Source organism: Bos grunniens, chromosome 19, assembly GCF_055505025.1.
Source record: "Bos grunniens cultivar Pamir isolate PY7600 chromosome 19, Bosgru_T2T1.0, whole genome shotgun sequence".
Taxonomy (NCBI): Eukaryota; Metazoa; Chordata; class Mammalia; order Artiodactyla; family Bovidae; genus Bos; species Bos grunniens.
In genome coordinates, this window is record NC_141183.1 from 28,415,827 (window position 1) to 28,440,774 (window position 24,948).

Sequence of the window (24,948 nt, forward strand, 5' to 3'; positions counted from 1 at the left end):
ATGTGTCCAGGAATGCAGTTCCTGGGTTATGTTGTAGTTGGGTGTTTGTTTGCTTATCTATGGCTGCTCTGGGTCTTGGTTGCTGTGCCCCAGCTTTCTCTAGCTGCTGTCAGCGGGGCTCCTCTTCCTTGCAGTGCTTGGGCTTCCCATTACTGTGGCTTCTCTTGTTGTAGAGCACCGGCTCTGGGTGTGCAGTTGTAGCACGTGGGCTCAGTAGTTGTGGAACGTGGTCTTCGTTGCCCTGTGGCATCCAGAATCTTCCCAGACTAGGTATCAAACCCATGTTTCCTGCATTGGCAGATGGATTCTTATCTATTGAACCAGCAGGGAGGTCCAGTATTTCATTTTTTTTTTATGATTATAAGTAGTACTTTTAGAAAATACTTGTTTTGCTGTGCTGAGTCTTCGTTGCACCACGTGGGATCTTCGATCTTCGTTGCAGCATGGTAGCTCTTGGTGCGGCAAGTGGGATCTAGTTCCCTGACCAGGGATCGAACCTGGGCCCCCTGCATTGGGAGCTCAGAATCTTAGCCACTGGACCACCGGGGAAGTCCTAGTATTTTAACCCTTTTCTCCTTCCAGGATTCTGGCGACACAGATGTTAGGTCTTTTGTTACAGTCCCACAGGTCTCTAAGACTCTGTTCTCTTATTTTTCAGTCTGTTTTCTCTGTGTTGTCTGTGCAATTTCTGTTCTTTTGTTTTCCAGCTCACTGATTCATTCCATTGTTCCCATCTTTCTGCTTTTTGATCCCATCCATTGAGCTTTTGATTTAGTTATTGTATTTTACAGTTTCAGAATTTTCACCTGGCTCTTACAGCTTCTATTTCTTTGCTCAGGCTCTCTGTGTTTTCATTTATTCCAAGCATGTTCATAATTTCTTGTTGAACCATGTAGCATGGTTGCTTTAAACCTCCATTAGATAATTCTGACATGCCTGACGCCCTGGTGTTGGCATCGACCTTCCTGGTTCTTGGTATCATGGTGATTTTTCAACCTGGACAGTTTTGTGTCACGCCAGGTGACTTTGGGCTGTGTTTGACCTTTCTCTTTCAGTCGGGTTTTTCTAGCACTGCCCAGCAGGGGAAGCAGGGCTGCTGCCTCCTGCCTCCTCACTGGGCTCCGTGGACACTTGAGGCAGGAGGTGCGTGGTTGCTGCCGCAGGGGGCGGGGTGCAGCCCCTCAGGTGTCCTCCTCGGATAGCAGGGAGAGGGAGGGGACCTTTACTGCTGGGGGAGCAGGGCAGTCCCAGGCCCCTGCCTGTTGTCCCAATACCTCACCCTACTGAGTAGGAAGTCTCTGGAAGTCTGGCCTCTGCTGGGGGAGGGTAGGAGTGTGGTGGTGTCTCTTCTGTCCGACTGGGGTAGGCTGGTTACTCTGGAAGAGTTCTCTGTTTTTCCAAGTTGTCCCTTCCCTGGTTCTTCGACTAGGGAGAGCCTTTCCTGAGGCTTTTTCTGTCTGTGCCTGTTGGGGCTTCCGTGTGGCCTCTCCTCCAGACCCTGATCTGGGACAGTGAGGCCGGAAGAAACCCAGGCTGCACACTCCCGGCGGTGCCTCGGCTCCTGAGCGCCCAGCCCCTCTGCAGCCTTCTCTCCCGCTTTTCAAGTCTCCTTAGGTTTGTCTAACATACAGTATCCAGGCTTTTATTTGTGCTTAGTGGGAGGCATAGGGACGTTACATTCACCCCATCTTGAAGCAGAAATGTCAAGTGAGCATTTTCGAAAGGGCTTTGGGCTGAGGAGGATGCCACAGCCACCAGCAAGCAGCCTCTTCCCAGAGGTCAGCGGAAGTGCAGCCTCTGGTTTATTGGTGTGTGAGGCGGGGCTGAGTTTAATGGAAGGGAGAGAGGCCCAGCGGGTGGTCCCAAATGGTGACTTTTGCACAGGGACTGGACCAGTGGGCTTCCTCCCTGTGGCCTGCTTGAAACAGAACTCCCAAAGTCCCATCCTTGGGGCCCTCAGTATCAAGAAGTTACCTGCTTCTCCTGTCCTCCTGCCCCTTAAAGTAAACCCCAGTCACCCAGGCAGAAAACAGCAACAAAACTACAGGCCACTAGGAGTTTCTAGAGCCCACTTCCTGTGCCAGCTGCCTTTGGGGTCACCAGAGTCTGTATGTCAGGTCACTGGGGGCTCCCAGGGGAGGTAGGCAAGAACAGGAGGGATACTGCCCTACAAAGCTCTGGCTTGTGGCTTGTAAACCTCTCCTGTGGGGACAGAGGCTGTGCGGGGCGCTTCTGGACTCGCCGGCACAGCCAGGCCAGCTGTTGCCATTTTTAGACCCTCTGAGAAACATTGAGGGCGGCAGCTGCAGGCTGGGGCACCCTTCTTGTGGACCGAGGGCAGGTGGGCATGTCTAGCTTGAGGTTCCCTGAGGAGCAGGAGGCTCAGAGCGCGTCCCCGGGTGCGGCTCTCCAGGCTTGTGGAAGGGGTTCCGGGTCTGGAGGCCTCCCTGAGAGGCGCTGACGAGTTGAGGGCGGGTGGCAGCTGAAGCAGCCCTGCTGGTGGACGGGCTCCTGCCTCTGCCTTCGCTCCAGCCGTGCCCGTGATCGCCAGTGCTCCCCTCCCCAACCGCTGCCTCCTCACAGGCCATTTGTTCCCGGTTCGCTTGCTGTGGACTGTGAACCCATGGAGGGGGAGCAGTTTCTTATTTATTTCTGCTTCCCCACTGCCTCACGTAGGCCTTGGTAAATGATTTTTTTTTTAATAGCTTTATTGAGATGAAACTCACATACCATATATAGTTGACTTATTTAAACTGTGCAGTTCAGTGATTTAATGTATTCCCAGAGATGTGCAGCTATTATCACAGTCAGTTTGAGAATGCTGTCATCCTCCCAAAAGGAACCCTGTTAGCTGTAGCCGTCACCCCCGACAGCCCGTCTGTCCCCTCTGTCCTGGGCAGCCCCGGCTGCCCTTTGTCAGTAGGGTTTGCCTTGGTAAACGCTCCTGCATAACACTGCCCACTTACTGGGCTGCTGGAGCCCTTGTCTCTTGCCTCATGCCCTCCTCTGGCCCAGCCTTCCCACCTTTCAGGACGCCCTACTCACCCAGGTGGGGTCTGCTTTGGGGTGATTCGTATAAGGAAGTCACACCAGATGAGGTGGTGCTGGTAGGCTCGCTGAGGAGATGTTCGTTGAGTGAATAATGATGCTGCTTGCAGGCCAGGTTCTGAGGGCCCTGGCCAAGCCCATGTCTCTCACTGCCCCTTTGAGGAGAGGACAGGTAGGTGTAGCTGACAATGTGGTCACCCCAAAGCCCTGGAGCCAGAAAAGGGGAGGGTAGTATGTGATGGAAGCCAGACAGAAACTGAGGAGACATGGCCTTGGGCTCTAACCTCCTGATGTCACAGGCCAGAGACCTGCACCCATGGCCATGGTGGGGAGTCACCTGGCTGGGGTACAAGGGGTCAGCCCCCAGCGCCAACCCGTCTGTCCTGTGTGTGCATCTCCCAGTGGGGCAGAGAGGCCGAGTGTGCTTGTCTGCCTAGGGGACGGCTGGGTGCCTCTGGTGCTTGCTGAGAAAACAGACCTCTGTTCTCTTTGCTTCTGCTTTCCCAGGCAGTATTTCATCCCACATACTCCACAGTCCTTCTGGGCCATGTCCCTCTAACTCCTGGTTCCCTGCCAGCACCCACTTCCATGTTTCATCAAAGCCCGTCTTGCTTCCTTCCTTCAGCCTACTCCATACCCCATGCCCGAAACCCCTCTTTCTGTTCACAGGGAGAAGCCAGTGCTTTCCCTGGGTTTCAGGGCCCTGCAGGAGCCTAGACATGCTCACCCCCACGCTCTGTGACCTCTGGCAATTGACCTCCCCTCTGCGAGTCACAGATTCTACAGCTTTTCAAAATGAGTTGATGTGACAAGGCCTCCCAATATGGAAATGTTGAGTAAAGCGCATGCTAAAGTAAAGCAGGCGGAAGGTTTGGGTTTTGATTTGTTTTGCTGTTTGTGCCTCAGCTGCCGGTTCTCAGGTCTGGTGTGGCCACACAGGGAGGTGGAGTCTGGTGTCTTCATCCTTTAACCCCTGTTGAACGCCTACTGCCGGGGTCTCGGGGGAGGGGGCACTCTTTGGATGTAAGAAATACAAAACTAGCCATCATTTATTAAGGCTTTTTAGGCCAGACTCTGTACTCGGGTTGTTTTTTCCCCTCTCTTATACAATTTTTCAGATAATTGACATACCATAAAATTAAATTCAGTCTTTTAAAGCATTTGTTGTTCAGTCCCTAAGTCGTATCCAACTCTTTCGTGACCCCCCGGACTGCAGCTGCCAGGCTCCTCTGTCCATGGGGTTCTCCAGGCAAGAATAGGGAGTGGGTTGCCGTTTCCTTCTCTAAAGGACCTTCCCAGACCAGGAATCAAACCTGGATCTCCTGCATTGACAGAGTTCTCCTGTCAAGAATTCTCGACAGGAGAATTCTCTGTCAATTCATTGATAGGGCCATCAGGGAAGCCCTTTTAAAGCATACAATTTAGTAATTTTTAGCATAATCACCAGTTCATGCAAATAACTCCACTGTCTAATTCCAGAGCATTTTCATCACCCCCAAAGAAACCCCACACCTGTTATCAGCCTCTCCCCATTTCCTGCTCCCTCGACATCCTGGTAGCCACTCACCTGCCTCCTCTTTCTGTGATTTCCTTATTCTGGTCCTTTCATGTAAGTGGAATCATGTAATTTGCGGTCATTTGTGTCTGTCTTCTTGACTTAGCATAAGGTCTTTAAGGTTCAGCTGTGTCGCAGCGAGCGTGTCAGCACTTCATGCCTTTGTATCGCTGGATGCCGTTTCAGTGAATGGATGGGCCGCATTTTCCATCTGCTGATGGACACTGGGGTTGTCTCTGCTCTTTGGCAATTGTGAATGGTGCTGCTGTGAACATTCACATCCAGGTTTTTATTTGAGCACTTGCTCCCAGTTTTCTTGGGTTTGTGTACACCTAGGAGTGGGATTCTGGGCCATAGGGATTTTAAGTGTAACCTTAAAGTGAGTGAGGAACTACCAGACTGTTCCCAGCGGCCTTGCCGTTTTCTTCCTGTGCTGGGCTGTGTTTCACCAGTCCTCACGTGAGATTCATGAGGTGCAGATGCACCTGTTGTCATACTTACTTTCGCATGTGAAGATGAAACTGGAAAGGTTTTCAGCAAGGTCATGCAGCTGGCGAGTTGGCAATTCTCTGGCCATGCTCGTGGCGATGGCTGAAGCAGTGTCTCTGCTCCCAGGCTTTGTGCCCTCAGGACGAGGGCCTTTGGCCGTGCTGGTCACAGGCTCTCCCTGGTGCCGGGAGCTCACGTGGTGATGAAGAATGTGACCCTGGTGGCTTGATCAGGAACTTGCGGGGCAGTGTCTACTCCTAGGAGCCTTGTGTTCTCCATTTGTCTGGACTCCTGCTGGGTTTCATGCTCCTGTCTCCATAGCGGGCGCTCCCGGCCTGCTGGAGCCTCTTGCTCCCCAGTGCGTGTCCTGCTGGGAGTGGGTGCATGTGTGGAGGGCCTGGAGCAGAGGTGGATTCTCTTCCAGGGGACACTTGTCAGCTTGGCATCAGCTTGCCCGTCGAACCTGTCCAAGGTCACTGATGACCGGCCCTCCTTCTCTCCTCTAGGCAAAGCCCATTTATGGCGGCTGGCTGCTCCTGGCTCCAGACGGGACGGACTTCGACAACCCAGTGCACCGGTCTCGGGTAAGGACTTCAGAGTGAATTCTTGGGGGAGGACTCACCAGAGAGGGTGTTCCGAGGCAGATGGACTATGGGAGGAGGGAAGTGAGCTGTGGGTCCTAGGATGGTAGGATCCACAGGAAACCCTTACTCAGTGAGCTTGCAGAGCCCACAGGAACAGCCTCAGTTACACATAGTTGTACCTCGCCTTTCATTCAAAAGAATGCTACCTGTTCTGTGAGTCAGCTCTAGAAACAGTTAAATGGAAAAGGTCAGAGGGCAGTTCAGCACATGTTTGCATTGTGCTCTTTAGGTTCCCTGTTGCTTCAGTGCTGGGGTCCTGCTTCTGCAGCCCATCTCTTCTCCTCCTTTCCTCCCCAGCTGGGGGCTCAGCAGATGAACACAAGTGAAGGGAGGTGGCCTCCAGGGCCCACTTGGCTTCTGTCCCATCTCTGCTGGGCACCCAGCCCCTGGGGGCCGGGTTCTGCTGAACACAGGCTGCTGCTCAAGCAGGTGAGAGAGGAGCAGGGAGATGTCAGACCAGCAGCAGCCCAGTCAGTGCTTATTCCTCTGTCAGAGGTCCCCTTGGATTTGGCTCCAGTTAGAGTTGGCTTTCCTCTTCCACGTATCCTCCTCCGGGAACTGCTGCCCACCCCTGCCATCCCCTGATTCCGGAGGGCTTCTTCCCCGCTCTGGGTCTCTGCTGCCCCAGCCTGAGTGTCACACTCTGGGATGGGGCCGTGGTACCCGTAGAACATGCCTTGTATCTGGGGTCTTCAGGCTTCCTCTGGAATGGGTTTTAATTTTAAAAACAACTCACAGGAGCCTTCGGAGAAGGCAGTGGCACCCCACTCCAGCACTCTTGCCTGGAAAATCCATGGATGGAGGAGCCTGGTAGGCTGCAGTCCATGGGGTCGCTAAGAGTCGGACACGACTGAGCAACTTCACTTTCACTTTTCACTTTCACGCATTGGAGAAGGAAATGGCAACCCACTCCAGTATTCTTGCCTGGAGAATCCCAGGGACGGGGGAGCCTGGTGGGCTGCCGTCTATCGGGTCGCACAGAGTCTGACACGACTGAAGCGACTTAGCAGCAGCAGCAGCACAGGAGCCTTGGGAATATTTCTCGGGAAGGGCCCAGGTGGCCCAGCCTTCTGCAGGCCCTCTTGCAAGGCCACATGAGTGCCCTGTGCCTGCCACCTGGGTGTGAAGACCACGGGGGCTACTGTGTTCAGTGGCTGCAGTAACTGGGGGGCAGCTCTTTCTCCTATTTTGTATTTAGGTCACTAAATGGCAATAGAATTGCCATTTCCAGCTTCTGATGGGAAAATCATTATTATAAATGATATAATTCTGGTGCAAACTAAAGAGCCATGATATTTTAGTTCATTCTTTTTTTTTTTTAGTTCATTCTTGTGGCCTTATTGCCAGTAGAAATATGAATTTTGCTGGACTTGTTGAAGATAGATTATGGGTCTTCGTGACGAGCTCTGAGATCTGGGGCCCAACAGTCTCATGTTCTAGACACGCCCCCTGCCCCCACACATTCAAAGGGAGGGCCTTTCTATCCCCATGTCAGTGCCATTGGGCTTCCATCAGCCCCGGTGGCCTGGCCTTTGGGTAGAGGGCAGGGAGAGGCCCCTTTTTCTGGTCAGTCCCTCCCTGGATATCAGAACCATTCCCACTGGTTGCCCCTCCTCAGTTTTGATTTTTGTTACTTCTCTCCTCCTCAGTGAATCTTGGAGCCTGGCTCACTTTCCCCTTTCTTACACTCCCTGTGGCTCACTGGAACAACCCTTTTATATCACTTTTCCAGATGTTCCCAGAAGTGGGGAATCAGTGCCTAGCAATTCACAGGTTATCCCATAATCAGGTCAGGTAATTCAACAAATTATGAACGCACACGTATTGTAATAAGCTCTGTGCTTGGTACATGAGGAATAGAGAAAGTTGATCCGGGCATGGCTCCTGCTCAGGAGAGCTCGCAGATTGAAACAGACCAGGCAGCTTTTTCAGCCTCAGTAACTGGAGACATGCTGGGTTTGGGCCTCTTGCTGGCCCAGTCCTGACTGACGAGGCCCTGCTCTTCCACCCCGGGGCCCCGGAAGTGGAAGCTGTGCTGCCCGCAGGCCTCAGCGGCAGGCCTGTCACTGAGGTGACAGCCTCAGGTGCAGGGGCTCCGCGTGAGGAGGCAGCCAGAACCCTCCCAACTCCTCTGTGTTCTGTTGCAGAAATGGCAGCGCCGGTTCTTCATCCTCTACGAGCACGGCCTCTTGCGCTACGCCCTGGACGAGATGGTAAGTGAGCTCTCCCATCCCACTCTGCCCCAGCCTTTGCCAGGCCTCTTCAGCTCTGTGCTCTCACTGCGGCTTCTGCTCCGAAGCCTGGAGTTTTGAAGCACGTGTGGCAGCTAGTTGCAGTGGCCCTTAACAGCCCTGACCTTTGCTTTGAGGTACCTTCTATGGCCATGGGTGAGAGTCAGTGGGAGGGAGGAGGTCCTTTCTGTTTAGGGAGAAGGAGCCCCTCAGTAAGAAGTGGAGGGGCTGCAGGGCAGGTGGGTGGGGTGGCCCTGCGTGGGCCTGTGCCCGCCGGGCTCTGCAGACCCCCTTACCCTGGCCCAGGGCTCCTCTCAGGTCTGTGGCTGTAATTGGTATCGCTTATCCGATTCATTGTTCAGAGGCCTCCTGGCTACGGGGTTGGTGTTCCTGTCGCTAAGTTGGGTGTACAGGCCCCGTCCTGTCCTGCCATCTGCCTAGTTTGCTTCCTGGGCTGGAGGGATATTTACCAACCTGGTGCAATATTCTGGCTTTTCTTTTCCACTCATTTTGTCTCCTGGCCTTTTCTCTAAAGGAGATGGTCTGTCCTGACTAATCTGAAGTATGACTGAATTCCAAAACTGAGTACCTTTTCCTGTCCATTGGAACGTGTGAGTGTGTGTGCGCTCAGCGTTTTTAATTGGGACGGTTCGGGAACGTCCATTCACACATGTAGCACGGTGGACCCCACCCTTTCAGAGTGCATCTGCTTGCTGCAGGGGTGTGAGCAGAGGACGCCGCAGTCCGGTGGACACGTGGATTTTTGGTGGTTGTCACCACGGGTGCATTAGCAGGTCATCAATGCTGTTTCCACTTGGGGGGTCCTCATCATTGTGATGCCACGTGGTCACCGTTTTGTTTACAGGACACGTTAACGGGTCTGATATCTAAGGATGCAGTTGATAGGTATGGCACTTTGTTCTGTGTCGACTAGTGCCTCGTTTCCTTCTAAAAGAGAATTTTCTTTTTCTTCTTTCTTTCTGATAAAGATGTTTGTCAACAAGGATGGGCTGCAGGGGCTTTGCTGTGGCCCCATCTGTGTCCAGAGCAGCAGGAGGTACTGGGGTGGTGGCACTGTGGGGGTTGGGGTAGAGTAGAATTTGCTGGTGGCAGGAGCAGGCGAGTAGATTCACCTGGACACACACGTCCTTTGGTGACCGCACTGCCTCGTGTGTTCTCCCAACCTGGCCATCACCCCCGCAGGCACCCTGAGATGGGAGCTGGGCCCGATGCATGGGGGTTTACTTTGTCCTCCTTGTGCCTGGCTAACTGCTCTGAAGTCCTGCGAAGACTGACCATGGGGAAGGGGCCTCGGAGTTCGCTGGATGACTTCCAGGCAGGACTGCACCATGAACCATCCTGAAAAACAGTTCCTGGACTTGGCTTGGAGACTGATGATTTTGATCAGGAAATCTTTCTTTAGGTCCAGCTGGGGTTTGGTACAGGCTGTGGTCTCTTCAGCTCAGCTGCACAGCATGAGGGCGGCCGCTGGGTAGACACGCAGCGCACACTGGTCTGAGAGCTGGTCCTGCATGGCCCCACGTGCCCTCTACACTCGCTGCCGCCTGCCCGTCCTGAGATGCTTGGGCAGAGGTGGGGCGTGCTGCACTCAAGAAGAAGGAAACCCTGGAAAAGCAGGGCTGTGGGGAAGGTGGTGGGTGCCAAGTGGAGGAGTTGGCCCTGCTCATGGGTGAAGGGATTGGCTGGTGCTGCTCTCAGTGCAGGCGTACGGCCCCTCCAGGGGTAAAGGAGCGTCATTTCTCCGTGTGCCAGGGAGCGGTAGCCGTTGTGTTGAAGCACCTGTAAAGTGACATGTTTCCTTGTTGCCTTAGGAAAGCCCCCATGGTGGATGTTCTGAGAAAGCCTCCGGAGGCTGGCATTGTGGGGCTTGCAGGGCTGGAACGGTCTCTCCAACCCTGTGGTCTGTGTCAGGCCCTTTCTTCACAGCTGACTCCTGCCTCCACCTGGAGTGGGTGGCCACGGCGCCGAAGTTGCTGTGCGAGGCCTCCAGGGCCGCACGGCAGAGCTGCTGTCCTGAGGCTCAGCGGCGCCAGGTCGCACAGGCGCTGCTAGACCTCATGGAGGCCATGTGCCGCCAGACAGTGTGCAGTGCCCAGGACGGCCCTACAACCAGTGCCAGCCCAGAGACCCTGTGTGGCCTGGTCAGTGGCTGGCTTATGTCTTTTTAAGAGATTTAAGCATGTTTGACTTGCTGTCATCTCTGTTCTTACAAGGTTCAGAAGGACTTCCCATGAGATTTCCTGGGAGTGGGGGAGGTGGTGGGGCGGGGTAGCCTGCTGGCTGGGATGCTGTGTGCCAGTGGAGTAGTCCTGGGCTTGTTCTTGCTGTGGGGGGGTGGGGGGCGGTTTCTGTGGGGTGTCCTGCACATCAGGCAGCTGCAGGGCCAGCAGAGCTGCTCGTGTGGCTCACAGCCAGGGAGCAAACGGGCACCTCTTCTCATGGCTGCTCAGGGCAGTCAGACCTCATCCCCACCCCGGCCCGTGTAACAGCCATCTGGTTGTTGGTCTCCAAGAGCAGCAGCTCCACATCCAAGCACTAGCTAGGCCTCCAAGATGAGAGGAGCAGGGCCCTGGCGAGAGCAGCAGCTCTGAGCCACCCCCAGCCACTACTAATGTGCCACCGTTTCAGAGTTTAGTTTTGCCCCATCCCTTTCCAACTAATCTACTGCATGTAATAAGTTGTAGCATTTTATGGCTAGGCCCTTAACACTTAGTCACAGTTTGTTTCAAATTGTTATTTGGGCTTCTACATTTACAGTATTACTGTTTGTTTTCATTTGCTTAAGTGTGGTCTAACAAACTGGCTTTTTTCCCTGTGTCCCTAGGCCCCCGATAGTTCTTGGTCCCCCTCTCTGCGCTGTCTGACCTGGGGTCTGGGAAGCACAGGTCCTGTCAAAATTGTTGAGTTGAAATCATCAACTTTTTAAGTGCTTTGCTACAGGACTTCTGTTAAGCACGGGGAGGAGGTGGGATCTGGGTACTCCTGGGGGAAGGATTAGGTGTGTACTGCCTTGAAGCTCTTAGTGGCTCCTCGGCAGAGAGAGAGAACACACTCCAGAGGGCTCAGAGCACAGGTGGGGACTCCGAGTGAGAGGGGACTTTGGTCCCTGGAGGGCTGCTTGGAGACACCTTTCTGTGTGGGGTCTCCTGCTGGGTCTGGGGCCTCAGGCTAGTTTGACTCCAGAGGTGACTGTTGCCTTTCTCTTCCAGGCAGCTCTGAGATGGGACTAACCTTCGGGATCACTTTTCCTTTTTTGGGAAATTTCTTTCTTGATACACCCACATACCCTGTAACTGGTGGGTGTGGAGGAGAGGCAAATTGCCCAAAAAAGGAAAAAAAATTTCCCAAACGCAAGCAGAGGTGAGGTGGGCTCAGGGCAGTCTCACGGACAAGTGGGAGCCTCAGCAGTTGGGCTGGGCCTCTGGTTCTTATGGAGAGGACAGAGGGAAGAGTCTGGAAGCCCAGCCGGCTCCCCCTCTCCTCTGCCTTTGTTTCTGCCCCTGTGCTCTGCTGTTTCTGCGTCTCTGCCCTTGAGCGGTGGTGCTGGGGTCACTAGAAGGCTTTCCTGGGGGAGCTCCCCATCCAGAGGGGAAGCAGCCCCCAGTCTCAGGTGAGGTTGCTGGGCAGTGAGACTCGGGGCGAGGGGAGCCTGTGGCCAATGGGCTCTGGGAGCCTGTCTCTTGATTTCATTTTCTCTTCCTTTTCCTCCTGGAAGCCAGGCAAAAACATTTGTTGTTGTTGTTTGCTTTTAAACTATGGTAAAATATATGCAACAAAACATACCAGTTTAACAACTACAGTTGGGCAGCATTAAGCACACTCACACTGGTGTGTACCCACCACCACCACCCCTCCACCCCTCTCTGGAGCTCTTCCCATCTTCCTGGGCCAAAGCTCTGTCCCCATTAAACCCTTACCACACACCCTTCTACTTCCTGTGCCTTTGGATTTGAGGACTCCAGGGACCTCCTGTAAGTGGGGTCATGGTACTTGTCCTTGTGTGTCTGGCTTGTTTCACTTAGCATATGTCCTCAAGGTTCATTCATGTCGGAGCACATGATAGAATCTTCTTATCTGGAAGGTCTGATGCAGTTAACTCTGCTCTGAAGCGAACTGGCCATGGGTCTCTCCTCTGTGATACCTGTGGAGAGGCTGTGCCCACGCTTCCCCGGCAGGTGTGTGGAGTCCTCCCACTGTGTGCCCTGAGATTCCTGGAAAGGCAGCCCAGACCACAGCTATGCTGAGCTGCCTTCACGGGGGCCGTGCTGCTGGCTCCTCAGTGTGTGTCACACCCCAGTCGTGTAGTGGGGAGAGCTCTGGCAGCCCTCATGTGTCTTGCTGGAGGGCAGCTGTGGGCTCATCAGTCCCCTGGGCAAGGCGCTCCAGCCAGAAGAGTCACCTCAGGGTCTGTGCTCACGGGCGAGGCGGTGGCTTGGTCTGAGCACTCCTCAGAGGAACTGAGAGCTGCTGGGCTGTGGTTCTGCCTCCTTTACAGTTTTCTTCCTTAGGACAGTCCTGGAGGATGCTTGATCCCGGGACCTTTGCCTACTGGGTTTTCCATGCGTTTGGGCCCCAGGGCAGAATGGGGAGGGACTCAGCTTGGCCCGCTGCCTGTGGGGACGCTCCCCTGCAGCCCAGTCTCCATCACACCCCTGCATCAGAGCCTCCAGATTGCAGGGCCCAGGGACCACAGTTTCAGTAGCCACCCCTGCGACATGAAGAGGCACAGGCACCAGAGCAGCCCTGCTCTAAGTGCTGGCCCTCCCTCCCACACCTCCCCCGCTCCTGGAGCTTTCCCAGGCAGACTGATTATTCTGATTCACTGGGAGCCATGGTGGCCATCATGTCCACAGCCATGGTAGGAGGCCATGTGGCCACAGGAAGGCCCCTTTCATGGTGAAGCACACAATTCGTTGGGACCCATGTGAATACAAAGCTGAACCACAGTGCACACCTTCTTCAGGGCAGTGGGTGGATTGTGGAGTCAGAGAAGCTTTCTGGAAGGAGTGGGGGCCCTGGCCACCACCCTCCTGGTCACAGGGGTTGCCGGGGTGCCATGTGCTCAGCCTGGTGCTCTGTCTGGCTGCTCTTCAGGCACCTCCTCTATTGTGATGTTCGCTCCAGTTACTGCTTGACAGGTACTGCCCTTCCTTTCAAAGAAGAAACCGAAGTCCCAAGAGATGGTGGCATCACTCAACTTGCGGGTGTCAGAACTGGGAGTTTGCGAGCTGGTGAGATGCCTTCTGGGAGAAGGACGGGTCCTTTCCCCGGTGGCCCCACCCCCCTGCCCGCCACTGCTGCTGCTGTGTCTAGTGGTGGGCCGCTCGGCCGCACCTGGCCACTGCGTGTGGTGTGGGGAGGGGAGCTGGGTGCAGGATGGCTGGGCTCTTGGCCTCTGGCCCACCCTTGGGTTTGTCTGTGGCCACAGATGGGAGCTCTGTTGGTTTTCCGTGAGCCTTCCAGCTCCTTGAACTAGACTCACTTCAGGCTTGCAGTCGGGTGTGTGAATGTACCTTCAGAGGTGTGTGGAAATTGCAGTAAAGAGTTCACCCTGTGCCTCCAAGAGGCAGAGAAGCTTTCTGTGACCCCCGTCTGATGCCTTATGAATCAGTCTCACGTCTTTAGATTTATTTGTAAACCTTTCATGCATTTGGCCTGGCTTTGACCTCTGTACTTTTCCACTTGGGTTCAGCTTCCACGGCACGGAGGCAGACGTACTGTGTCAGGGCCGGGGGCCCGAGGGGTGCAGGGAGAGGGCACTGGTGTGGAGTCTGTACCTGGAGGGTTTCCTCCAGTGTCCCCTCTCTGAGGAAGTGGCCGGTTTGCCCTCCACATGACCTCAGAGGCTGTTGGACCCACAGTGACCCCTAACTGTTTTCCTTCCCTCCTCTGCTCAGGTGTCCCTCCTCAGTCCTGTGGTTGCTGTGGTAAAAATGGCAGTTCGAAAAGTAACTTTAAACTTGGAAGTGTTTTCATCCTTATGTCAGCCTGTGAACAAGATGGGGGCTGTGAAAGAGCAGGGGCTGCCCTAGCCCTATGGGTGCTCCACGTCCCGCAGGGCTCTCTGGGTGCTGTCACAGGCAGGCTGGTGACCTCTGTCTTCTCCATGGAATTCTGCACAGAAACGTAACGGGAGCTTTAAACTGACGCAGTCTGGTGCTACTTCCGTTGAAGCTGTGCATGATCCCACCCTTCCTTCACCACCCACCACCCCAGCAGCCCTGGCTGGACTGGGCAGACCTCCCCAGACAAAATCACCCTGGTGCCTCAAGGCCAAGCCCGCAGGCTGCATGAGCAAGCCTGTACCACCTCTTCCGTGTCCGCCAGTTAATTATTTTTCCAAAATAATGAACTTAAAAAACATTTGCCAAAGTCTGAGTGCTTTACCAGTGTGAACAGCCACCTTCCCTCCCCCTCACTGCCCCCTGCCCCCCCCCCCCCCCCCCCCGCCCAATTCTGTGAGCTCTGAGGCCTCTGCAGGGGCTGGGTGAAGGGGAGAGCAGCCGGGCGGCGGGGAGGGTCTGCTGCAGGACAGCTCAGCAGGAGTGCTCGGGAGCCAGGCCCCAGCCAGATGTCAAGAAGGTGACTCCAGGCTTGAGGCATTGCACCCCTGCCTGCTTTCATTTTTAGACTTGAGGGCTGCAGCTGAATTCCTTGTCCTGTCTTTACTTAATCATGTACTACACGTCATTTTCACCTCTCTGGGAGGGATGTTGTCACAGTTAATTCCTTAATGACTCTTAAGTATAAGTGCATTGGGGTTGAAATATAATCTGTAAAGGGCTCTGCCTCTGGGCTTTCTGCGGGCTGCCTTGCCCTGGAGCATCCTTGGGTCAATTTCAGGTTACTTGGAAATATTACGGTGGGTGACAGGAAAGGGCATGATGAACCCAGCTGGGACTGGGAACTCCTCCCAACCGAGCTCTGTTGTCCAAAGATCAGGGGTCAGCGGTGGCACTCAGAAGTGTCACGCACCTTCCTTCCTTAAGTATGACTCCCTGGGACGCAGAAGGCTGCACCCATTAGAGTGAAGCATTCTTTGGTACAGGTGTTCCCTGGAGACTGGTGGCCAGACTGTAGGCCCTTCTCACGGAGTGGAGGAAGTAGCCTGGGACACAGGCTTGTTAAGATGTCTGAGCCTGGTGTCTACTGGAAAGTACAGCATTCTGCCTCTGGTAGCTTTTTGTTGTCATTTACCACTCTACCTGCTGGCCTGGGTGACATTTCTCAGTGTGGAACAGCTAGGGGGTGGAGGCCACCAGTGGTTACTTATGGGGCTGTTTGGAATGAAGAACAGAGCAGACTCCTGGGAGTTACAGCAGAGGGGTTTCAAGAGTGACCAGGTCCAGAAGTCCGTTTGTGGTTGGGGAAATCCACCAGTAGGTATGGGGTTACCTGGTCCTGAAGGGAAGGGCTTGCTGCTTCCATGGGGCCTGAATCTGGGGCAGGATGGATGCTCTGTGCTGCCAGTGCCTCAGAGAGCAAAGAAGTTAGAGGAGAACATGCAGGAGTGAGTGGGTGCAGAGGCTCAGATAGAAAGGAGCACGTGCATACCTGCCAGGTGGGGTGGGAAGGCTCTGCAGGTAACCCTGAATTATTCAAAGAACCAAGAGAGGACACAGGCACCACTCCCGGGGGGGCTCCTTCCTCTGTCCCTGGTCCCCGGGACGCAGATTTCCGTATGAGTCTTCCTGCACAGGGCAGTGAGTGCTTCAGGGAGAGCCTGCTATTTGCCTGCATAGACGGAACCTTAAACTGTGCATGTGGGTGTGGGAGAAGCCCGGCACCTGTCAGCTGACCCAAGGGTGGAGATCAGTCTGCCATCCCCTTTGATTCTGGCATGTCTGTCGTACGCGTTTAATAAGCCTCTCCCTGCCCCGGAATCCTCCCTCTCTGACTTTGAGGCTCTAGTGAGAGGACCTGGGGCCTGGGGGCCCAGCGAGTGCCTTTCCGTGTCCCTGTGCCATCCTGTGCGCCTTCATCCCGTCCCAGTTACCACGTGCTCAGTCATAGGCAGCAGGGGGAGACGCGCTCTCGACTGTGTCTGGTGCCCTCAAGCCCAGTGAGAACCACGGTCCTCTTTCGGACTCCCCTGCTGTCCCACAGCTGTTGTGGGACACCCGTGGCTTGTGAACAGAGGTGCTGCAGGTGGTTTTACGTCCTTCTGCCCGCTTGGGGCCCCTGCCAGCCCTCTGCACGTGCATGGCTCTTACTCACAGAGATAGAGGGGGTCATGGGATGGTTGGAGCAGCAGTTCTGTGAGCTGATGGAGGGATTTCTGGGGGTCTCACCCTCTGCAGGGGTAGCAGCTGAGACTGGGCTGTGGTGGGCATTCTTGGTGGAGGTCCTTAGAGCTGTGGGTAGACTTCTGTGGCGCTGCGACTCTGGTCTGGAGGGTGAGCATCTGCGTTAATGGGCTGGGTGGGTCTGGCCCTCCTGCAGGGACAGGTATGACTTTGGGTTTTAGGAAAGGGAGCAGCTTGGGATAATTGGTTAGGGAGCAAATTAAGTAGCAGTAGGGAGAGAACTGTCAAAAAAGAGTCATTTTATGAGCATCAGCAACAGGAAACATTTGGGGTCCAAGAAACAAAGCCAAGTGACTGGTATTGGTGTGTGCGTGTGTGCACCCATGGTACCCCCACACATGCCTGTGCAGGGCCGAGTGGCTCAAGGCCAGGCTGCAGAGTCCTCCAGGGCACAGCCCTGCACCCTGACTTCTTGGGACCCCGTCATGAGCCCAGCCCTCCCTGCCTGACCGTTTTTTTTTTTTTTTTAACTTTCCTGGGAAACAGGCAATACAAACAGTCTGATAAGCCAACCCATGTAAGGTATTAAATGGAGGACTAGATCAGTAATGTTTATGTTATTCTGACCCTGTGAAAACTGCCACTTAAGCCACGTAATGACCATGGCTGTGTTTCCTTCCACACTTGGTTTCTCTTGACGTTTATGGTTGCCCTCCCCCATTTGTTTTGATTTATATTTAACTAACCTTAATTGAACTTTACACTTCTGACAGAACTACAAAGTTCTCCTGAGTGTGGGCAAGTCCTTCGGTCAGAGAGTCGTCGTTTTTTCGTATTCACATCCCTCATGGAGACCTCTCTCTGCTTGTCCCATCTGGCCTGGCTCTTCTCCAGGCCTGCTGCTTAGCTCTTGACCTGGGCTTCCTTCAGCTTCCTCCTGAGGGTTTTAGATTGATCTCTTATTTTTGGTTTGCTTCTCTACTTGGTAAAGCCTCTTGAGAATGGCACAAGGGAAAGAGTTTTGAGACTTTGCATGTCTAAAAATGCCTTTTTTGCCTATACTCTCGATTGGCAGCTGGACTAGTTATGGAATGTCAGGCTGGGAACAGTTTCCCCTTGGAGTTTTGAAGGCACCATTGTCTCTCATTTCTACCATTACCGTGGAGAAGTTCACATACGGTTCCTGACCCCATGCTGAACGAAGGGAGTTTTCTCTCTGGAAACTCTGAGGAGCTGCTCGTGAGCCCCTGGGCTCTAGAAATGCATGGGCTGTGCTTTGCTGTGGGCCTGTTTTCTCTCGTTGAACCAGAAGCCTGTGTGCTTTTCAATGAGGAAAGTTCAGTTCTTCTGGTCCAGGAGTTTTCTTGTATTTTTTTTTTCTTCTGGTAATTTTTTGTTTCATCTTCCCTGGTCTTTACTCTCAGAGCTCCTGTTATTTGGCTCTTGGTTCCTTTGCACAGTCTCTAATTTTATTATCTTTTTGCATGGCTTTGTTGTTCCTGAGACCTCATTAACCTTGCTGTAAACCCTTCTATTTCTGATCCCAGTGATCCTGTTTTGTTCTATTCTGGTTCTTATGTCAGCTGTGATACTTATAGTTTCTTGGGGCTCATTTCTTGTTCTCTGTGTATCCCTTTTTATAGCATCTTATTCCAGTTTCATGGACGCAGTACTGTCTCTCATAATTCCAGTTATTTTGAAATTCCATTCTGTCTCTGGTCTGACTTAGTTCCCTCCCTGCCTGTTTTGTCTTGGGCTTTCTCAAATGACTGTGACCCATAGCTGTACATTTGTATTCAAGAACGAGGTTATGTGTGTGCAGGGCTTATGTGGTGATTGGCTGGCCTTGTCTTAGAAGGACAGTCAGGCTGGGAACTGGAGAGCCCCCAGATCCAGGTCCTCCCCTCTCCTGTCTGGGGCGGCCTCAGCTTTCAGGATGATGACTTTCATGGAATCTTCCACCTCCTGCTCCCCGCCCCTACCCCGCCATGCACACACACCCCCACCACGCCCCCCGACACACGCCCACCCTGCCATGGTGCTTCCTGCCCTGAGTCCAGAACCTCTTCAGAGAGGTCCTGTGGGTGCTGCCCATGGGAGCCTGCCCTGTGGGCTGGTGCTCCTTGAATGGGGACTGCCCAGCTTTCCTGCCCGTCTCGCCTCTGAGGTTGGCGGAGGTGCTGGGCCAGCCCTGAGTGTGAGGAATTCTGGGACCGCTTGAGTCTGCTCCCCCGGGTCCCTCTTCAGGTGTGCACAATTTATTTACTATCCCACATCTGCTGCTCTCTCCTGTTTTTTGTCTTTGAGAGTTATACCTTTTAAAAATCTGTGGTCATTTTTTATCGGAGTTTTATCAGCAACTTGAATGCGTCTCTGTGTGATTTTGGCCGTGCTTGACTGGAGGCCCCTCATGCGTTTCAGGAGTCAGTGTCCACCCTGGGCATCCCCCTCGTGAGCCCTGCTCCTCTGTCCTCTCCTAGATCGTCTGTGGGGCAGGTTGTTGCCCTGGGTCTGCACAACTCGTGTGCCTGGTGTGGTGTCTTTGAGAGTGAGCGTAAATGTGCCTGCTCTGGGTGTGTGTTCACCTCCTGAATTAAGGCTGCAGTGCCTTTTATGAGAAAGAGATACTTTTCATCTCTTAGGAAACAGTTCTTCTGGTCCAGGAGTTTTTGGATCAAGATGAAATTCTTGATTCTCTGGTTGGAAACCCCAGGGTTAACGATGACCACTGTTCCAGAAAAGTTAGATGGAGACTCCGTCTAATCTCCCTTTGGTGAATAAGGCCCTTGACTGACTGGGCCCAGGCCCCTACTTGCACCAACAATAAGACGCTTGTTGGCAGGGGCTGGGCAGCTCCTGTAACCGAAACTCTGGCCGCTGTGAGAATGGCCATGGGGGTGTGTGGCGCGGGCCTGTCCTCCCTCTGGGTTGCGCGTGCTTGTTCCCTCTCCCACACCGTTTGTTTTCCTCACGGTGCTCCCTGCGACCTGAAGGAGCCAGGAGAGGTTGATGCGTTCATCCACTTGCTGTGTGCCGTGGGCAGGCTGGGAGTTGGAAAAATGAAGATGAGGAAGAGTCCTGCCGTCCAGAACCTCACAGCCGATATCAGACAGGAGGGTTAATGAAGATGAGGAAGAGTCCTGCCGTCCAGAACCTCACAGCCGATATCAGACAGGAGGGTTAGCCAGCACGGGGGCACGGCGCTGAGAGACACATGCCCTGCCTGGCCCCAGAAGTGCTCCCTGCAAGCTCCGGATTGCCCTCGGGAGGGACAAACTCAGAGCATTCCAGAGGTGGGCGTTCAGAATTGGTCAAAGCACACAGATGGTGGTAGAAGATGGGACTAAAGAAAGAGGGATTTCTGCCCGCCAAAGCCAGAAATAAATATTTCATGGCAAAAAAAGATTGTTGTGTTTAATGAAACTATTCTAACGGTTCCCTATGTCACCCTTTGCAGCACAGTCTTGAACAGCTACCTGTTAGGTCACCAGGTAGCTGTGCTTACTCTGTTCCATACTGCAGGCATTCAAGTCGCTTTGAAGTGTTTTCTTTCTTTTTTTTCTTTCTTTCTTTCTTCCCTACTCTCTTCCTTTCCTTCTCTCTCAGTATAATGGTTCAGGCGACGATCCCAGAAGCAGAGTTGCTGGGTCCAGGCTGTGAACCGTCTTGAGGCAGTTGATAGTTACTGCCAGATTGTGCTCTGGAAACTCCGTGCTCCTCGGCTGGGAGGAGGGTGTCCTCTCCATTTTCCTCCCTCCATGTCCGGATCCCCTAGATTTGTGTGGTTGTCCTGGAGGTTGTAGAGGGGTACTTTCTGAGCGAGGCACCCCACAGACGGTTAGACCGTATTTGTAGTCTTAAAGAACTGATACGTCCTGAAGCATTGGAGCCCTGATGATAGCTGAAAAGCCTCATTTTAGCTTCCATTTCATTCCTCCACAGTCAGACCAGAACCAGCAGCAAAAGGAAGTTGGAGTGGTTGGCATCACACCTCGGCCTCTTGCACCTCCCCATGCTTCTGAGAGCTAGGGGACTGGAGCAGACAATTGAGGGGTGGCCCTGCCAGGAGCCGGGCACCACTGTTCCTTGCCACAAAGCTGCTGTGTGGCCATGACATCTGCCCGGCTTACAAAGCGTGGCAACAGCCTGGAGGGGTGGGGTGGGGTGGGGTGGGAGGGGGCTGCAGAGCCCTCTGCTCCTGCTTGCTTCCTTTTCCCTGGAGTCTGATGCACCCTCCCTGCCTGCCGCACGTTGCCCCAGGCCCTTCTCTCTGTCACCCACTGGCCTTTCAGAGTTGGACCGAGACAAAGGTTTCCGGCCCCAGAATGTCCCTGCTTGCTTAATTCCCATGCTCTAAAAATATCCGTACAGAGCTTCTTCCTGCCCAGTCTCCAGTCTCCTCCCTACAGAATCCGCCTGGCTCTCCCTACCCCTCCCCCAGGGAAGAAATAAGATCCCCGTTTCATTGCTCTTTCTAGGCTCAGAGTGGAATAAATAAGAAACGCTGGGTTTCCACAGTTAAAAGGGGAAAACTGCCTTTGTTCGGCCTGGAGGGCTGCCACCCGCCTGGGTCTGGGTCCACACTCTGAAGGTCCTGCCTCCTGCTCTGGGAAGGGCACCAGAGAGGAAGAAAGGTGGTGGGGACAGGAGCCCACGTGGGGTGGCGGAGGGAGGCCAGCCTTCTGCAGCCGACGGGCCTCCTGCAGTGAGTTGCTGTGGGAGTGAGGCCGGGCTCCCAGGCCCCTGCCTGCCTGGTCAGCGTGGACCAAAAAGGAGTCTGTGGGAAGCCTCCACCCTGGGAGGCTGCGGAGGCTCCTGCAGCTTTCTCAGGCATTCCTGGATTGGGCTGGAGCCTCAGCCCCTCCCCCCCACCCCCAAACCCTGGATGCATGCCTAATTGAGGCTTCATTTATTCCCCCATTTTCTCAGCTCCGTAGAAAGAGACAGGCAAGTGGGTGAGGCCTCCCGATCCTCCTCAGAGCATGGGGGTAGTAAGGGGTGGCTGGGGGAGAGAAGTACTCCAGGGTGGGCCTCCTCCATCCCAGAGGGGCTGTGGAGCGGGGAGGGGCAGGGAGGGGAGCCAGGGCAAAGGGGCTGCCAAGCTCGGCAGTGGTGGGAAGAATTTCTTTTTTTCTCCCCACTCAGAAACCCAAAAATAGCCATGTCAAAGGCACAAGCCTTGCAAGCTTGAAGCCAGCTGAAAGCCATTTGCTTCTGAGCCCTCGCTCTTTTCCCTCCTCTTCCTCCCAGGCCCTTTCTTTCCAAACTCCTGCCCAGTCACGGGAGGATGGGCCCCCAACACACACCACTAGCCGCAGGAAGAATGGACATCCTCTCTTCCATTGCTGCCCCAGACTGCGCCTTCCCCGGTTCCCACAGGGAAGTCTAAACCCACTGCCCTGTACCCTAGTGTAAAAGGTCGCCCCTGCATTTGCTTTTCTTGTAACTTTGAATTTGCTGATTAAGATTTCTTAAAATGAAGCAAATCTGTGGCTAAAATGTAGACAATTAAAAATATGTAAAGACTGGATTGGATCTTGAAACCAAGGGGAGTGGTCATATGCAGGGGCACAAATGCCACAAAAACTGTTTGCTGTTACATCTGTTTTCCCCAATCATAAAAGTAACATACTCATTGCACAGATTTTGTGAGAACAGGACAGCACAAAGATGAGGTGATAATCCGACAATTTAGAAAATTCTCTGATGTGAACTTCTGGGGTTTATATGATGCGATGCCTTTTCTGGTTTCCTTGCTCAGAGTTACTCCTGCTGGGTATCACATCTCTGCTGCCAGCCTGTTGCTCAGCCCTCTGCAGAGAGCAGAGTGGATGTCCTTCTGCAGGGGCACCCGTTTTCAGGGGTGCTGCAGTGGGGGCTGACCTCCATCTGGGCAGCTGTGGCTTGACAAACAACACGGTTTATTTCTCAAGTCCAAGATATGCGTGCAGCATGGCCGGGTTTTGGTGAGAGCTGTCTGGTGAGAGCTGTCTTCCAGGTCCCCGACTGCTCCTGTGTCCTCACGTGGCGGAGAGCAGAGTGGACCTCACAGAGGCCCCACCTCCTGGCACCGTCTCATTGAGGGGTAGGGCTTTAGCGAAGGAGTTTTGAGGAGACGCTAAAGTTCAGTTCATAAAGAGGCCCTTCAGTGACGCTGGCCAGGCTCTGCCAGTGCCCTGCAGTGTCCTGGGTGTAGGGTAATGGCCAGTTAGCCTGGAGACCTGGGTCCCTGCATTCTGGAGGGACTCTGCCTCGAGGTCCAGGTTGTCCGAAGCGTCATCAGTCTGGCCAGGGAGAGCACAGCACCAGCACAGGCCGCCCAGGCTCATGGCTTGTTTTAGGCTGCACTTTTCTCCTCTTGGACGGAGGAGGCGATGGCAGCCCACTGCAGTGGTCTTGCCTGGAGAATCCCAGGGATGGAGGAGCCTGGTGGGCTGCCGTCTATGGGGTCGCACAGAGTCGGACATGACTGAAGAGACTTAGCGGCAGCAACAGTTCCCCTCTCGGAACTCGTCAAAATGAAATGAAACTGAATTGGCCCGTCCTCGAGCAGCTTGTCAGAAAACACCTGGGTGGTTGTGTGTGGGCTGACTTCCAGCTCCGCCTGCTAGCTGACTGGTCACTTCTGTAGCCTCAACGACATCTCTGTGTTCTCAGTGGTGTGGGGAGAGGAGCAGTGCTTTTCAGGATGAGCGTGGATGCTGGATGCTCTGGACGAGACTGCAGCTTCGTGGCCTGTCTTCCCACCACCCTCCTGTCTCGCTGCAGGGGCGAGGTCGGGGAGGGTCTGGCTTTGTTGTCAAACAAAGGCCTGCTTCCCCAAAGGAGCCCCTTCTTCTCAGGTTTAGGGACATCTGTTGCCTAATTAAGAGATGAACGTTTTGAGATAGTACATCTAGATTTTTTTAAGTGTGTATTTTCTGTGTTTTGTTTTTTTTTAAAGAAACACACTTGAGAACCATTTTGACAGTAGCATGGACAACAGCAGGGACTCCAGTTGTGTATGTTTACTTGTTTTTGAAGTTATTTTCTGCAGTGGTGACAGCCACCGCAGGGCCCTGATGGGTCCAGGAGACCCGGGAGGGCAGGGCGGTGCAGAACACACGTCTCCAGGGTGCACACCTTTGTGGCTGGGCGGCGTCTGTAGGTAGCACCTCTCCCTCCCCATCCTCTGTGTCCCGAGGCCGCTGATGGGTCCAGAGAACTCGGGTGCTCCCAGGCCTCCATGAGAGGCTTCTTTGAGGTTTCGCTGGGGGCAGACATCTGCTGTCAAGAACCAGGTGTGGGTGCCAGGAGAGCCAGCAGCAGTGGCGGGGCTCCAGGGGTGGGGGTGGGGCAGGAGAACTGGACCTAGAGGAGGTGAGGCGGGAGCAGATTGTAAGGTGGACGTTAAAACATCACCGGGTCAGCGCAGGGCCCAGGAAATGCACACCTCCAAGCCCTTGGTTGGGAGTTTCCAGGAGGAGAGAGAAGTGAGAGCGTCCTTTCTTAGACAAGGCCCCATCAGCCTGCCAGGCCTCAGCTTCTCACAGCCCTTGTTGGGCAGGGAAGTCTTTGCACTTCCCTGAGGCAGAGAGCCTTGCTGTCAAGCCCTTCTCTCTGGAGGTTTTCCTCCTTCTCCCGCTGTTGGGAAGTTTAAGCAGGAGGACATCGGCACTCCAGGCTTCCTACCTTGGGAGGGAGAGGGTCTGTACCTGTGGGTTCTCTTGTGGACTGCAGAGAAGCATTTGAGTCTGGGAAGAACAGGGTGCTTGTTCCAGGGCCCTGGACTCACTCCAGGAGGCTCCAACCCCTCTGCTGATGAGCCCCATGGATCCCTGGGAAGGAGCCTAGGAGCCTGTACAGGACGGGATTTCAGTCCTGTGGCCGGGTTTTGTGGGTCAGAGACGGGAGGGCGGGATGCGTTGCTGAGCACCATGGCATTTGGGCACAGGCCTGTTCTGAGACAGGTTGGGGATGTCAGCCCTGGGCTCACAGCATGTGTGCCCTGGACCTGCACTCTTGCTGCAGGTAGATGCCTGTGGGCACCCGAGTGTCCCTGGAGCCTGCGGTCCCTGAGGGGCGTGGGGAGGGTTGGGGGGCCGTGGCCGTGCCTGGCCTGTGTCCAGGCTGGGAGTCCCCTTCTGGACACTCTCGTTACTGCTCTGCTCCCCTGTGTTCTAAAACTTGGACAGCAGAGGAGGCCCAGTGACTTCTGATGTGGTGTGGGCTCAGAGCAGACTTTCTCGATTGTGTGAATTCTCAGAATAAATCAGAGAATTTCTCCATAAAAAGGTTATTTGAAGTCCTTTGGGCACCCACCTTGGATGGGTTCTGCCTAGCCATATTCTGTAGTAGCACCAGCCCCACTTGGTTTCAAGGCTCAGCAGCGTGGTTGACAGGAGGGTGTGTGTGTCTGTGTGTGTGTGTGTGCGCGCGTGCGTGAGCAGCGTGGTTGACAGGAGGGGTGTGTGTGTCTGTGTGTGTCAGCAGTGTGGTTGATAGGAGGGGTGTGTGTGTGCGTGCCCATGTGACCCGCCTGCATGCTCTATGTGGCAACAAGCTCCCCCGATTCTGTGTTCCACCTGGACGCTTACACTGGGTAGGAGCCAGAGGAGCTGGACCTGGCGCTCAGGGCCGGGGGATGGAGGCGGGAGCCTGTGCCTGTGTGGGGTTACCTGGGGTCCACTGGGGACAGGGACTCTCCTCTCATCACAGGAAGTGTGGCAGCCCCA

The 24,948-nt window shown here is 54.3% G+C and overlaps 1 protein-coding gene and 1 long non-coding RNA gene across 30 annotated transcripts in view; both read left to right on the plus strand.

Annotated features, from left to right (window-relative positions):
* Positions 1-24,948, plus strand: part of MPRIP (myosin phosphatase Rho interacting protein) — a 92,881-nt gene that overhangs the window by 17,136 nt on the left and 50,797 nt on the right. For all 29 annotated transcript variants that reach the window (XR_015147744.1, XR_015147745.1, XR_015147749.1 and 26 more), the window contains exons 2-3: positions 5,599-5,676; positions 7,884-7,949. Coding sequence is in view for 25 of the 29 variants with exons in the window: in XM_086358357.1 (XP_086214483.1) it covers positions 5,599-5,676; positions 7,884-7,949 (144 nt within the window). In the remaining 4 variants the exon portion in view is untranslated. The remainder of the gene's footprint in view (positions 1-5,598; positions 5,677-7,883; positions 7,950-24,948) is intronic.
* On the plus strand, positions 8,486-19,361 carry LOC147351900 (uncharacterized). The gene is made up of 3 exons (XR_015147751.1): positions 8,486-8,578; positions 8,957-9,024; positions 19,228-19,361. It is a non-coding gene; the product is annotated as an uncharacterized LOC147351900 (long non-coding RNA).